This window comes from Necator americanus, chromosome II (assembly GCF_031761385.1).
Source record: "Necator americanus strain Aroian chromosome II, whole genome shotgun sequence".
Taxonomy (NCBI): Eukaryota; Metazoa; Nematoda; class Chromadorea; order Rhabditida; family Ancylostomatidae; genus Necator; species Necator americanus.
Window position 1 is genome coordinate 24,739,403 of NC_087372.1, and position 13,571 is coordinate 24,752,973.

Below are 13,571 nucleotides of genomic sequence, written 5' to 3' on the forward strand. Positions count from 1 at the left end.
TCTCATAGCCTGAGGAGAATGTCTATAGCCAGCGTTAATGTTGGTGCACCCTTTTTGCGCGGAACATGACTGTTTAAAAAGCTGCTCTTCGAATTGTCGAATTCCTTCATTGCCTCACCTCCACTGAGAATAATGATAACTGGCAGCAACGGTACATCCCCATTCCTTCATGTAAACTCTTAATAAATATCTAGTGCAAAAGTAGCTGAAACAGATGGAAGACACTATTTTTTGAAGAAAATTTCACTCCGAATAAACCCTCGTGGCATCCTTATTGGAGCTTTGAATTGGAGGTATTTGGAGGTATTCTTTTGTGAGAGAAGGAAAGGCGTGACACCGTCAGCTACGAATCACAGCGAGAAGATAAAATCGCACTAACCCTCTTTACGACATGTGAAGAATGAATAACAAGGATCACACTGTTGCAGCTAAAAATTAGCCACATTCCGGCGGAATCAGTACACATTACTTTTGACACTGATTGATAGCCTGTTATTGATAACTAATAATTCTTGAACTCGTTAGCCTTCAAAAATAATTTCCTTAAATGTCAAAATGAAGTGGGCACACATCAAATGTATAATTGGACCAACTAAATTTTTTTGAAGTTCATTTTTTGGAATAAATTTTTTAAATACGATAAATTCTTTCGACGACCTATTCCTGTCTCTGCGTGGTTCACAGCGGTGTTGATTTCTACATCTTGCTCATACTTCATTGAATTTCAGCTTGATTAGGCGCACCTTTGACTTTAACTTTAGGATCGACGCAGTTTCCTTCTTCTGCTAATTTCACATTAGTTTTGTTTCTCTTTTCTTAAATATCTGCCATAACAACTTTGAAGCAGCCATCGACTACATTAATGGATCGCTCAGAACAAGGAGGCATCGCTGAGTTCAGACATGTTATTGTCAGACTTCCAAACCACCTACGAGCTGCAATGACAATGTGTTATTGGGTTTTTCAAACTGTTTAAATGAAAACTCTTCTCAAAAACGGAAACGTAACTGAAGGCAAAAGGGATGGGCCTGGAAAGATGGTGTCTCGACCTAGATTTTCATAATTAAAAAGAGCACAGAGATAGTCTAGATTGTCTGAGAAGTGACTGTAGCGAGTAGGAGTGTACTAGTCAGAAAACGGAACACCTTTAGCAACATCTCTTTCAAATGTTAACCTTTTTCACTGCCTATCCAAGAACTCGATCTTTGGATCTCAATCTCAATCTTTCATTGTTTGACTTCAACAAGCTATGCAACTTCAATGGGTGTTCGAAAAATCAGGTGAAAGCGGTAAATTGGGATTTGCCTGCAGCTGGAAGGAAGATTCATCGCAACGTTGCCTGAGCCTCTCAATCGCTGCGATACTAAAAGAGCGAACAAAGAAGCAGAACGATTTCCACCAAGAGCACTGAGAAAACATGACGATGACTATACGTTTTCCTGTGGTTCTAAGAGCTATTTCACAAAAAGTTGACCAGCTGAAATCTTTAGGATGCGTATTTTTGGAGGATCCGATAACGCTGCAAAAAAAAAGTATTATTTGAAAATTCACTATTCGATTAAAATCCCCTAGCGAAGATGAGTGGCACAGAAAACTTTCTTTATGTCGAGTCTGTTCTAGCAAAGTTGGGAGCTTTCAAAGAAGTTTTTAAATAAGTGTACACAGTAGTGAATAAATATTCAAAATTTTCTGAAGAAAAATGTACTAAATTAGGTCAAATGCAAAGTTTAATGGCTTTCAACAATCTTCGAGAAGACTATCGAGACATTCTTCCTCATCCTTCCTCGCCGGATCGCCATCGCAGCTTACCAGCACTGAATCATTGCTCCAATAACAACTGATGATGATATTTGCTCTTGTTTTGGCTTTGATTTTCTATGTGCACCTTTTAACGCTTGAATATACCTTCATAGAGTAGTATATAAAGTCCACACAATTCTGATTGATAGAGTGCACGACAGATACAATTTTAATTTCACGATGGGTTGAGGATTTTTAGCCGAACAGCTGTCTCAGTTTTTGTTCCAATGCATGATCAAAGATACATAAAATAGGCTCTAAATTAATCCACAGAAAACGTTCGTAAAAAATTCCATGGCAAGTACCTCAAAGCCGATGTACTTCTTAACTTAAAGAAGGTAAAGATGTTAAATAAAATGTATTACCTTATTAAATGTATTATTATATTTGTATTACTATTAAAGAAGAAAGGTCACGATAATACTCCAGGGTATAACATTTTATCGCCCTCCCACTTAAGAATGTTATAGTAGAGTCAAAGTGACATGAAGCACGGTGCAATTGCGTAAGCGGTCGCGCTCGAAGGGGCGTGGTGGAGCGCAGCGATTGTGATCGAGGAGGGACCTGTGTAGCAGTTTGCGATGGTTCCACAAGTGATCAGAAAAGTGAAGAGAGTCAATCTTGATGAAACACCTTTTTCAGAAACGTGCATTTCTGCTATGCGGAAATCTTCGACTTAGCGTTTGTTCTAGTAGTATCAAAGGTTCGGAAAACAGTTTACGATTGTCTTTGCAAGATTCTGAAAAAGAATGGAATAAATGTTGTTCAGGACAAAAAGCGAAAAAATACTAGAACGGTTGTAATGGTGTCAAAAAAGCAGTGAGATCAACGAATCGAGCTTAATGTATTAAAGAAGTACACAAAGTAAATACCTTATAGAACATCCTTTAATTATTGGTAATAATAAATTAATTGTTCGAGTAGTACTAGTAATATAGTAATTACTATATAGATCTACATAATATCCATACTCGAAAAAAAGAATCATAAATCCTTCTTGCAGAGATCATACAGAAACCAACGTGATGGAATGTATGTGAAAAAGGCAGAGAACATTTTGTTGAAACTATAGAAAGCCAAACACTTGTCGAATAGAAAAATTCGCCAACTGCTAGTATCCGACGCAATGGACAAACAATGGATGTAACACGTCATAATCTGCTTTGTGGGAACTTCGAGACACTTTCTTTGACTAAATATGACATACGCTGAAAGTCTATTAATAATTATTTTCATTTCAAAATAATTTGAACAGCAGGTGTCTACTCACTTAAAAGAACATCCGAGCGAGGTATTGGATAACAACTGACACTATTTGTTCAAAAGCTTCTGTGAGTATCCTTCAGTCAACAGCGCAGTGATCACAATATTTGCAGAAGATCAACACATGTCTCCCGAGGCGCAAGTATTTTTTACTTAATTAGTAAATGGCTAAATCCTCATATTCTCATGATCAGGCTGTTCTCATGAAGCTGCAATCCATAGGTACAGGTCATTTAGGAAGTTGTTTGTGGGCATGGAAGACGACTTCTCAAATCTAGAAGTACAAAATGAAGTTGCCGATTTCAACAAAATATTAAGATAAGGCAGGGGTAGAGATTTTGACATAATTATGAAAAAAGTGGCAAATGTTGGGCTGAACGATCTTAAACTACATCATCTTCAACATTTATCTGAAGACATGGAAAAGGCGTTTCTTCATAGGACGAGAATGAGTTGTCGGCGAAAGATGCCGAGGTACTCTCAAATTTCATTACAAATAATGTAACTGGACGACCTAAAGCCAACCAACAAACTAAAAAACACATGAGACTGGTATGCGAACCCGGTTTATAATGGATCTATTTATTTCCATGATAGAGAATGAAATAGAAAGCGTCAGAGGCTACAAAAGCGAACAAAAGTTTCCTCCCTGTTCATACTGGTTTTGAAGCGAATTTGAGTAAACGAGCGCTGGTGGTGAACCGGCAAACACGACTATTTTTCACTCAAAACCATTCCGCTGTAAAATCGTGAATGACAACGGCGTGAAAAAAAGGACTGGACACTGATCGCACGAGAATCGTTGAGGTGGATTACACCAAAGTGAGTTGATGGGGATTGTCGTTGCAACCTGTTTGCTTTCCGCAGAGTTTCGTTTTGTCGAAGGTGACTGGTGTTTCCGAATGGATGAACATTGAACATTACAGGGAAAACTGCGACAACTAATCCTGATGAAGGGAAGCTCACCAAGAAACGCTTATATTGTCCTCCCTGTTACATCAACATAAAAAACATACGTACAGCCCTCACCTTTGGCTTTGCACCTACCTTTGTGGTATAAATCTTTATATAAAAAACACAAGTACAGTAAGCACAATAACGTCCTCCTTTGTTTTTCGTACGTACAGGCAATGTAACGGAACACGAAACAAAACTAAACAGAATATGGAGAATGTTTAGCACAATTCTTGAAGGATGACACTCAACGATGAAATCTCATACTCCGATAAGCAGCTGTCAGCCCACCTACTACGCGTACGTTTCAGCAGGATCTTATGACCGATCCGAATTTTCCTACGTCCTAGTGAGAAAGCGATGTAAGGCACATTGGAGACCTTCAGAAACAGAAAGGCTTCTTTTGGGGCTGACGGAGTACACAAACTGCAAGTGTTTATGTCCCAATCAAACGATGCAGCAGCAATGGCATATGTGAAAATCGTGTTTTCGCTTGACGCTTTACTGATGACGCTCGAAATGCCAGAAGTCGTTGAAGAAAAGCAGGAAGTTCGTCTCACAACAAACGACGTCTTCTCTGCAAAAACTGACAATGAAAGTCCTATAGAATCGATTAATGGTAAATTGCGAAAGCTCCGTAGGAGAACCAGATGAATGCTTGAACACATTAATTGTAAAGAAGTTGTCACTTACATTTCTTTGGTTCTTTGAGGTCTGAGGCAGATCATGAGCAAGGTGTGATAAGATGGCACTGACTGCAGAAACCCAGGTATTATAACAAACGTTAGGTGCTGCAGAACTTGCGCTAGGTTGCCCGAAGAGATCAGAGCCGCGCGGGCGCGAGGTTTGGCGGCTCTGCGGTTTTGGTGGTTATGGAGCACTGTTCTGAGTAGTCAATAACCACCAAAGCGCGCGTCCGCACGGCTCTGAACTCTGCGGGCAGCCTTACGCACTTTGCAGAAGGCGGAACGGTTGTAAGCAGGTAGACACGACATTGCCTTGATTTCGCTTCACAAGTTACGTTTCTATTGAGCTCTAAACTCCCGGGTTCCATTAATAGGATACGAAAGGCCATACAAGTAAGGAACTGGGTTGGACCAATGATTCCCTGCTCAGTTTAAACATTTCTTTCGCATCCTTTCTGACAAACTAAAACTTCAACTGAAAAAACTCACTGATCAGCAATATGATCGTTCATTGTGCTGTACATTCAGCTATTTGCGGAGGAAAAGAATGATGACTATGTTCCAGAAAGCAAAGGGGTCCGTGAGAAGAACATAGAGGATTCTTCATTGGGATCGTTGAAATCCTTGGACGATTTGTTACGTAGAGTTTGTTTCCGAGTCTGGAGCATGTGATCGAATTGGGTGAGGATCCGGCAGTATGGCGGATAAGATAAACCAGCTGAGTCTTTATGAAAGAAGTCGGATGAGTTTCGCATGTGCGCTCCCGCATGGTTATGTGAAGTCATACATGATTATTTGCCGATATTGCCGGAAACGGCCAACTTTTAGAGTAGCTCTTCGTGGTTCGATTTTACCGTATTATTGGTGTTGAAGTGCTCCCAAAGAGCTGGCAGCATGAGGCTGATCCTTAAAGGCATAACCCCACGAATCTGGGGTGGTGCGGATTTCAGGTGGAGAGTTTCTATACGGGGTCGTAGATTATGGAGAGGAGGGTGATTCCGTCCATTTCTTCCTAAATGCCGTAAAAAACGGCCGAAAGATGCGGCGTGTGCGCAAGGCTGGCGCGCTCCAATCGAACTTGTTGTGGGAAGTAGTGCGCCGTAACGCTCGAAGCCGTATCTTCCGGGCCTTTTTTACGGTAATTAGGAAGAAATAGAAGGAACTCCATAATCAACTAATCTGTGTAGCCATAACCAACCTAAACTCCCACCACCCCAGGTTCGTGGGGTGATGCCTTTAACACTCTTATCTTGTCGAACCTTACATCACGAAGGCACGCTGGTGTCCAAACGCACCGGTGTGTCTTCGTAATGTGTTTAGCTACGTGAACTGATCGCCAGTTTTCGTAGGAGATGTAGCTCTGAGGTGATGCTGGTCTATTTCGACCATGAAATAATCGTGACAAGCTTGACGGCTAACATATACCCAGGGTGAAATCCTTCTGGAACACTTTGCTGCATAACAGTTGCCTTCCAGAAAATTCTCTGAGCGAAGTATGAGATTATAAAATGAAAAAAAAAACTATTAAGTCACACTATGGTATAAAGAAGCCCAGTCCTCTTACCTCGAATAATTTAAGCAAGCGACCAAAAAAAGGAGAAAGAAAAAAGAAGGAAGAAATCTCTTTTTCTGGATTCCGAGGCGGCAAGTAACCTTCAGTAAAAAGCCTTCCAACGTGAGAATAGACGTAATTTTTAACTTACAAAATGGTCGAGCAACGTCGCAAAATAACAAGAGGACATCAATATTTTTTTGTTCAGTTTCCGCTAGAAATTTCCACCGTTAGACCTCATTACATACAACTTTTAGATCGATAGAAACCCTGACCTTGTCTTACCATTGAAAATAAATTATTGCTTAGATCTTTGACACTGAAATAGTGAAGAACTTATGAAAACATATGCACGATCCGTCCTCCCAGTCGATCACCACATAGTAAAATTACAAGCAGAGTGCATAGCACCATTCAGAATTCCACGACGACGATTATGATCGTCTCAATAGCTGTCTTATGTCTGTGCTCAAGTAGCTAAAGCAGTTTCTTTGAAAAGCTTTGAAACAATCCATCTTTGCATCTATAACATGATGACATTCATTTATATTTGGGCTGGTGTGACACCGAGGTAAGAGGTACGACGGTGACTCCACTCGATGGCTAGTAAGCACACTGGGCCAATCAAGCCTGGGGGAGGATTTATACATCGGTTAGCAACAGCAAGTCGTTATATATGCTAAATACGCTTCCATAAAACTCAACTGGTTGTGGATTGAGGTCGAACGGACTAGTACATCAGAGAAGAACTGATAAACGCCGATTGCTACACTTACACAGCAAATCCGTTGTTTTCTGAATCCGACCGTGCATGTATAGTAGAAATTCCTTGCGTAATTGCGTAAATTGCGTAATATGTATTATAGTTTTGACATACTTGACCTAATCGACGAGCTAGTATTTCCCCTGACGGTATTGCCGGCATCTTCGCCGAGGCGTGTCGCCCTTGAACACAGCTCTGCCCAAGCCATCTCTATCTAAACCAAGAGCTCGAGAGCATACTCCATCCGTTCGTCACTGTTTCATATCCTGCGAGACTTGCGGTCTCGCTTGAACTGCCCACCGACATTGAGTGACCCGAATACCCTCAGGTAGACAATGCCTGGCAATTCAGCAACGAAACAGAGAGTTGTTGCCAATGATTCCACGCTCTCTCTAGGTATTTGGCTCATTTGGGTTGGGCTTTTGTGGTGTGTTTTACAGCAGCACCTTTGTGCAAAATCTGCTATCTATCTATCTGTCTATCTATCTATCAACTTCCCCATTACAACTGTGCAAGGTATATAGTTTGTACATTGCCAGAGCGTATACTCAAATGCTTGGTTGCACTTAGTGCAAGCAGGGCCAACGTGAGCAGTCGGACTCGCATACGCAGCTTTGTAATATGTAATACAAGAAGGGATGTACACTTCCTGATTGCTATAATATATGGCTATTGAAGCAGTTGCAAATCGCCGACGTCTTTCTATAAAAAAAGCATCATCATGCATTATTTCCCTATGCAATCGGTAAAATCATGTCTAAAGCTTAACTTTCCTTTCTTTTTTAACAGAACATAAAAATTTATTAATAATTCGGACAGAGGTTAGGCGTTGTTTTGTCACCGGTAATAATCTGTTTTGTTGGAGATACTAGTGCAACTAAAACTCTTTTTCTGGATTACTAAGAAAGAAGAAATGATCACGAGTATAATAGAGTATGATCACGCTTGCTCACTCCAGTATTCGTGAACTATGTGCATTTCTATAATTATCCATTCAGGGGGGATGCGTTGTGCAGATCAATGTAAATACCACCAAAAATTTTCTCCCATTCAATACAGTGTTGCAGTCACGAATGTCATCATCAGGACTAGTTGCTGCTGAGGAATTTGACAGGAAAGAGCGTTATCCAATTGGAAAATCGTCGAATGTCTGAATATCTCGTACGTTACAATCACATGGTACAGGTTGCTTACAGTCTACGAAACAGTTCCAGCTTTTGTTTGCTGTGGGACTTTTTGTCGTAAATATGTTGGATCAAAACGACGTGCACAATAAAGGGTACCTCTGAGATCTCTTCAGTCTGCGATTTATGCGTGATTCTCTTTGATTTTTAAACATCAAGAATCGGCAGCAGATATACTCGGACAACGCTCCTCGCATTTGTCGAGCGCGATGTTCGCGATGCGGCAACGCGATAAAAGAGCGAAGTGTAGACTAAAAGATTCATCCGAGGAGATAATAGATGATCCTCCAGTCCTTCCCAATATTTTTAGATCCTAAAGCAGTCTAGATGCGAATCTAGGACGCAGAAACAATGGGGGAAATTCTAGTTGGGGGGATGGGGAACTCAGTGGTGTTCTTATTTCTCGACGCTCTCTCTTACTTTTTTCTTTTATTAACATTAGCTTACATGTCAGAGATCCTCTAAGACTACTGCCTAGGCCCTAGGGGCCCGATTGATTTAATTATTTATTTCGAGAAATAAAGGCGCCACCGAGTGCCCTTACCCCCCCCCCCCTCCCAACTACATTTCACCCCAATTGCCTGTGTGTGCTGTTCAAATTTTCGATACTTTCTCCTTTCTACTTTTTTCGTTTTGGTTGGCTGAATGCAGAAATGAATGAATGTTTCTCGGCTAAAAAGGCTCATTTCGTTTGCCGTCTGCTGATTATCACTTACACATGTCATTCAAAAGCGTTTTATCCGCTTTAAAAGTGCGCTGTAACGAAGTAGTGGTGTATTTTTTGAGGCCCATCTAAACGAACTTAAAGGCATCACCCACGAATCTGGGGTGACGCCTTTCAGGTGGGTTATGCCTATACGGGTTATCGTAGATTATGGGGACGAAGGTGATTCCGTCCATTTCTTCCTAATTGCTGTAAAAAAAACGTCTCGGAAGATGCGGCTTCGAGCCCCCTATTTTCTACAACGAGTTCGATTGGAGCGCGCCAGCCTTGTGCACGCGCCGCATATTTCGGGCCGTTTTTTACGGCAATTAGGAAGAAATGGACGGAATCACCATCCACCTCATAATCTGTGACCCCATATAGCCATAACCCACCTGAAACCCGCACCACCCTAAATTCGCGGGGTGATGCCTTTAAAGGGCTGCGCGGGCGGTCGCGTTGCCGGCTGTACAATGTTTGCGACTGTTTATCGGGCTTGGGGTTTTGCTTAGTTAAAGCTAGGTGAGCGAATTCGTTTCAAGTTCAAGAATTTGGAACTTGAGTAGTGAATAGGGGGCATGCCCACTTCTGCTGTTTACTGTTATCTGGCACAGCTTACTTGTTACCCTCTACTCTTATCTCCGCAGCTTTCAGCCTGCACATTCCACTAATCTATTAGTAAGTAAGTGCCATCCTAGTATCCTTGTAATATTTTGTCCAGATTATCAAGCTACCCTCCAATCACTACTATCCACAGCACACTACGACCTCCTTCCTTTACAACCTGCTTTGCGGATTGCCATCATTCTACTACCCCTTGCACACGTCTTTTCTCGATTATTAGGGAGAACTGGGCATGATCATGTGCCTATTCGTGTGTTACTCCTCAATCCGTATCTGCTTCCTATGGGGAGATCTCAACGTCGTCAATACCGCACCTTTAATTGGATAATCACTTCTACGTCTATGATGTGAACTTGGACAACGATTATGAACTCAAAACTCGGAAGGAGAACTTCTTTGAAGTAAGATCTGATACCAATCCACAACGGTTTACCGCCTCATAGTGGCGTGGAGGTGACTCTGGGCGTCGAACTGCGATGCACAGCAGAGGTTCGTCCTAAGGCAGGGTCTCCCACGCTGAGAAGGAGTTTGACACATCCGACATTCCGATCTCGGAATCGGAATCCTAGCTAAGAGTAAACCACTGTTAAGATTTACCACCGTCTTGGCAAAATGTCGCAAGTTGGCTCCCTGATCCATATAGATTGGGCGACGACTTGTGTTTAAAGCTAAGTTCGCCGTGGCAGGGTTGCTTAGTTTGGAGAAAAGTCTTTTTACAATTCTAGCAAATTCACTGCTTCAGTACCCTGCACACTGGCCCTGCCGTCTCAGACTTCGGATGGTATGGCGACCTGTGAGAGGCGATCAAATCTCAGGTTGCTCAGGACGCCTTTGATTCTGGACGAAGGCGACACACTCACAACTCGCCATGGAGACTGTCTCAGACTGTGTACTTACAACGCGAGAACAGTTTCCACAGACGCTGACCTGCATGCCCTTCTCGGAGCTGCAGAGCGTATCATATTTCACATGATTGCTCTGCAGGAGACCAAGTGCAGAAGGAGCGACGTACGACAGATGAATGACGATACACCGTCATTCGTGGAGAGAAGGGCGAAATGTAGGCTGTGTTGGTTCTGTCGTACACCCATCTGTCGTCCATCTTCGTCCATCGTCGATTCTCACCAAATCCTGTCACCTCGTCTGGCCATTCTTCGTCTCCGCCATCTGCGCCAAAAACCCATCAGTATCATCAACCGCTACTCACCAACATCAGCAGCTGATGAATCCGAAATGGACGCGTTTTACGAGGAGCTGGAGGAAGTAGTCCGCAGCGAGAAGTCCTACAAATTCGTTGTTGGAGACTTCCACGCAAAACTAGGAAAGGCTACAGAAGAGGAATACAGGATAGGAAGATTTGGACTAGGGGACCGGAATGAAAATGGCAATCGTCTCGCCGGGCTGTTGTCCGCCGCTCGCCTCTTTCATGGGAACTCTCTTTTCATGAAAAAAGATCATCCTCGGTGAACATGGGAATTGCCCAATGGCGCGACTCGTGCGGAGATCGAACACATACTCACCAACCGGAGGTGGTGTTTATTTGACGTCTCGGTAGTACCATCCTTTTGAAGTTGTTCTGATCACAGTCTGCTTCGTGCAAAAATACGACTCAGCCACACGATGGAAAAGAACATCTGCTATCGGCAACGAAGGAGAAAAGAAGTCGTCTACGACGATTGCGTACTCGAGGACTCCTTGTCCCAAGGTGACTGGCACATCGAGGAGGACCCAAACGTGGACTACGAGATGCTGCTCAGAGGATTACGAGCCTGTGCTGAACGTGCCTCGAAGTCGCGCACGACAAACTTGTATCGAATTTCGAAGACCACCAAGGAATTGTTAGGAAGAAGAAGGGCTTTGAGGCTTGATCCGAATGCATCGCACATTGAGCGGTTAGTAGCAAACACTAGCTGCAGAAAAGCGTTGCAGGAGGATCTTTTGAAGTACAGGCTTCTTCTGCCTATGAAAAGAGAGTTCCCATGAAAGAGGCGAGCGGCGGACAACAGCCCGGCGAGACGATTGCCATTTTCATTCCGGTCCCCTAGTCCAAATCTTCCTATCCTGTATTCCTCTTCTGTAGCCTTTCCTAGTTTTGCGTGGAAGTCTCCAACAACGAATTTGTAGGACTTCTCGCTGCGGACTACTTCCTCCAGCTCCTCGTAAAACGCGTCCATTTCGGATTCATCAGCTGCTGATGCTGGTGAGTAGCGGTTGATGATACTGATGGGTTTTTGGCGCAGATGGCGGAGACGAAGAATGGCCAGACGAGGTGACAGGATTTGGTGAGAATCGACGATGGACGAAGATGGACGACAGATGGGTGTACGACAGAACCAACACAGCCTACATTTCGCCCTTCTCTCCACGAATGACGGTGTACCGTCATTCATCTGTCGTACGTCGCTCCTTCTGCACTTGGTCTCCTGCAGAGCAATCATGTGAAATATGATACGCTCTGCAGCTCCGAGAAGGGCATGCAGGTCAGCGTCTGTGGAAACTGTTCTCGCGTTGTAAGTACACAGTCTGAGACAGTCTCCATGGCGAGTTGTGAGTGTGTCGCCTTCGTCCAGAATCAAAGGCGTCCTGAGCAACCTGAGATTTGATCGCCTCTCACAGGTCGCCATACCATCCGAAGTCTGAGACGGCAGGGCCAGTGTGCAGGGTACTGAAGCAGTGAATTTGCTAGAATTGTAAAAAGACTTTTCTCCAAACTAAGCAACCCTGCCACGGCGAACTTAGCTTTAAACACAAGTCGTCGCCCAATCTATATGGATCAGGGAGCCAACTTGCGACATTTTGCCAAGACGGTGGTAAATCTTAACAGTGGTTTACTCTTAGCTAGGATTCCGATTCCGAGATCGGAATGTCGGATGTGTCAAACTCCTTCTCAGCGTGGGAGACCCTGCCTTAGGACGAACCTCTGCTGTGCATCGCAGTTCGACGCCCAGAGTCACCTCCACGCCACTATGAGGCGGTAAACCGTTGTGGATTGGTATCAGATCTTACTTCAAAGAAGTTCTCCTTCCGAGTTTTGAGTTCATAATCGTTGTCCAAGTTCACATCATAGACGTAGAAGTGATTATCCAATTAAAGGTGCGGTATTGACGACGTTGAGATCTCCCCATAGGAAGCAGATATGGATTGAGGAGTAACACACGAATAGGCACATGATCACGCCCAGTTCTCCCTAATAATCGAGAAAAGACGTGTGCAAGGGGTAGTAGAATGATGGCAATCCGCAAAGCAGGTTGTAAAGGAAGGAGGTCGTAGTGTGCGGTGGATAGTAGTGATTGGAGGGTAGCTTGATAATCTGGACAAAATATTACAAGGATACTAGGATGGCACTTACTTACCAATAGATTAGTGGAATGTGCAGGCTGAAAGCTGCGGAGGTAAGAGTAGAGGGTAACAAGTAAGCTGTGCCAGATAACAGTAAACAGCAGAAGTGGGCATGCCCCCTATTCACTACTCAAGTTCCAAATTCTTGAACTTGAAACGAATTCGCTCACCTAGCTTTAACTAAGCAAAACCCCAAGCCCGATAAACAGTCGCAAACATTGTACAGCCGGCAACGCGACCGCCCGCGCAGCCCTTTAAAGGCATCACCCCGCGAATTTAGGGTGGTGCGGGTTTCAGGTGGGTTATGGCTATATGGGGTCACAGATTATGAGGTGGATGGTGATTCCGTCCATTTCTTCCTAATTGCCGTAAAAAAGGGGGCTGGCGCGCTCCAATCGAACTCGTTGTAGAAAATAGGGGGCTCGAAGCCGCATCTTCCGAGACGTTTTTTTTTACAGCAATTAGGAAGAAATGGACGGAATCACCTTCGTCCCCATAATCTACGATAACCCGTATAGGCATAACCCACCTGAAAGGCGTCACCCCAGATTCGTGGGTGATGCCTTTAAGTTCGTTTAGATGGGCCTCAAAAAATACACCACTACTTCGTTACAGCGCACTTTTAAAGCGGATAAAACGCTTTTGAATGACATGTGTAAGTGATAATCAGCAGACGGCAAACGAAATGAGCCTTTTTAGCCGA

General features: G+C 43.4%; 3 protein-coding genes across 3 annotated transcripts; 1 reads left to right on the forward strand and 2 right to left on the reverse strand.

Annotated features, from left to right (window-relative positions):
* Positions 1–4,518: 4,518 nt before the first annotated feature.
* RB195_019356 (uncharacterized protein) lies at positions 4,519–7,324 on the reverse strand (the record flags this gene model as incomplete). The annotated part of the gene is made up of 4 exons (XM_064187164.1): positions 4,519–4,594; positions 4,711–4,808; positions 7,133–7,200; positions 7,258–7,324. The coding sequence occupies 4 exons, from the start codon at positions 7,322–7,324 to the stop codon at positions 4,519–4,521; spliced, it is 309 nt and encodes a 102-aa protein (XP_064043045.1).
* Positions 7,325–10,312: 2,988 nt separating this feature from the next.
* Positions 10,313–10,996, forward strand: RB195_019357 (uncharacterized protein; the record flags this gene model as incomplete). Its single annotated transcript, XM_064187165.1, has 1 exon — positions 10,313–10,996. One exon carries the CDS (start codon positions 10,313–10,315, stop codon positions 10,994–10,996), a length of 684 nt encoding a protein of 227 aa, XP_064043046.1.
* A 272-nt stretch (positions 10,997–11,268) lies between these two features.
* RB195_019358 (uncharacterized protein) lies at positions 11,269–12,153 on the reverse strand (the record flags this gene model as incomplete). The annotated part of the gene is made up of 1 exon (XM_064187166.1): positions 11,269–12,153. The coding sequence occupies one exon, from the start codon at positions 12,151–12,153 to the stop codon at positions 11,269–11,271; it is 885 nt and encodes a 294-aa protein (XP_064043047.1).
* Positions 12,154–13,571: the final 1,418 nt, after the last annotated feature.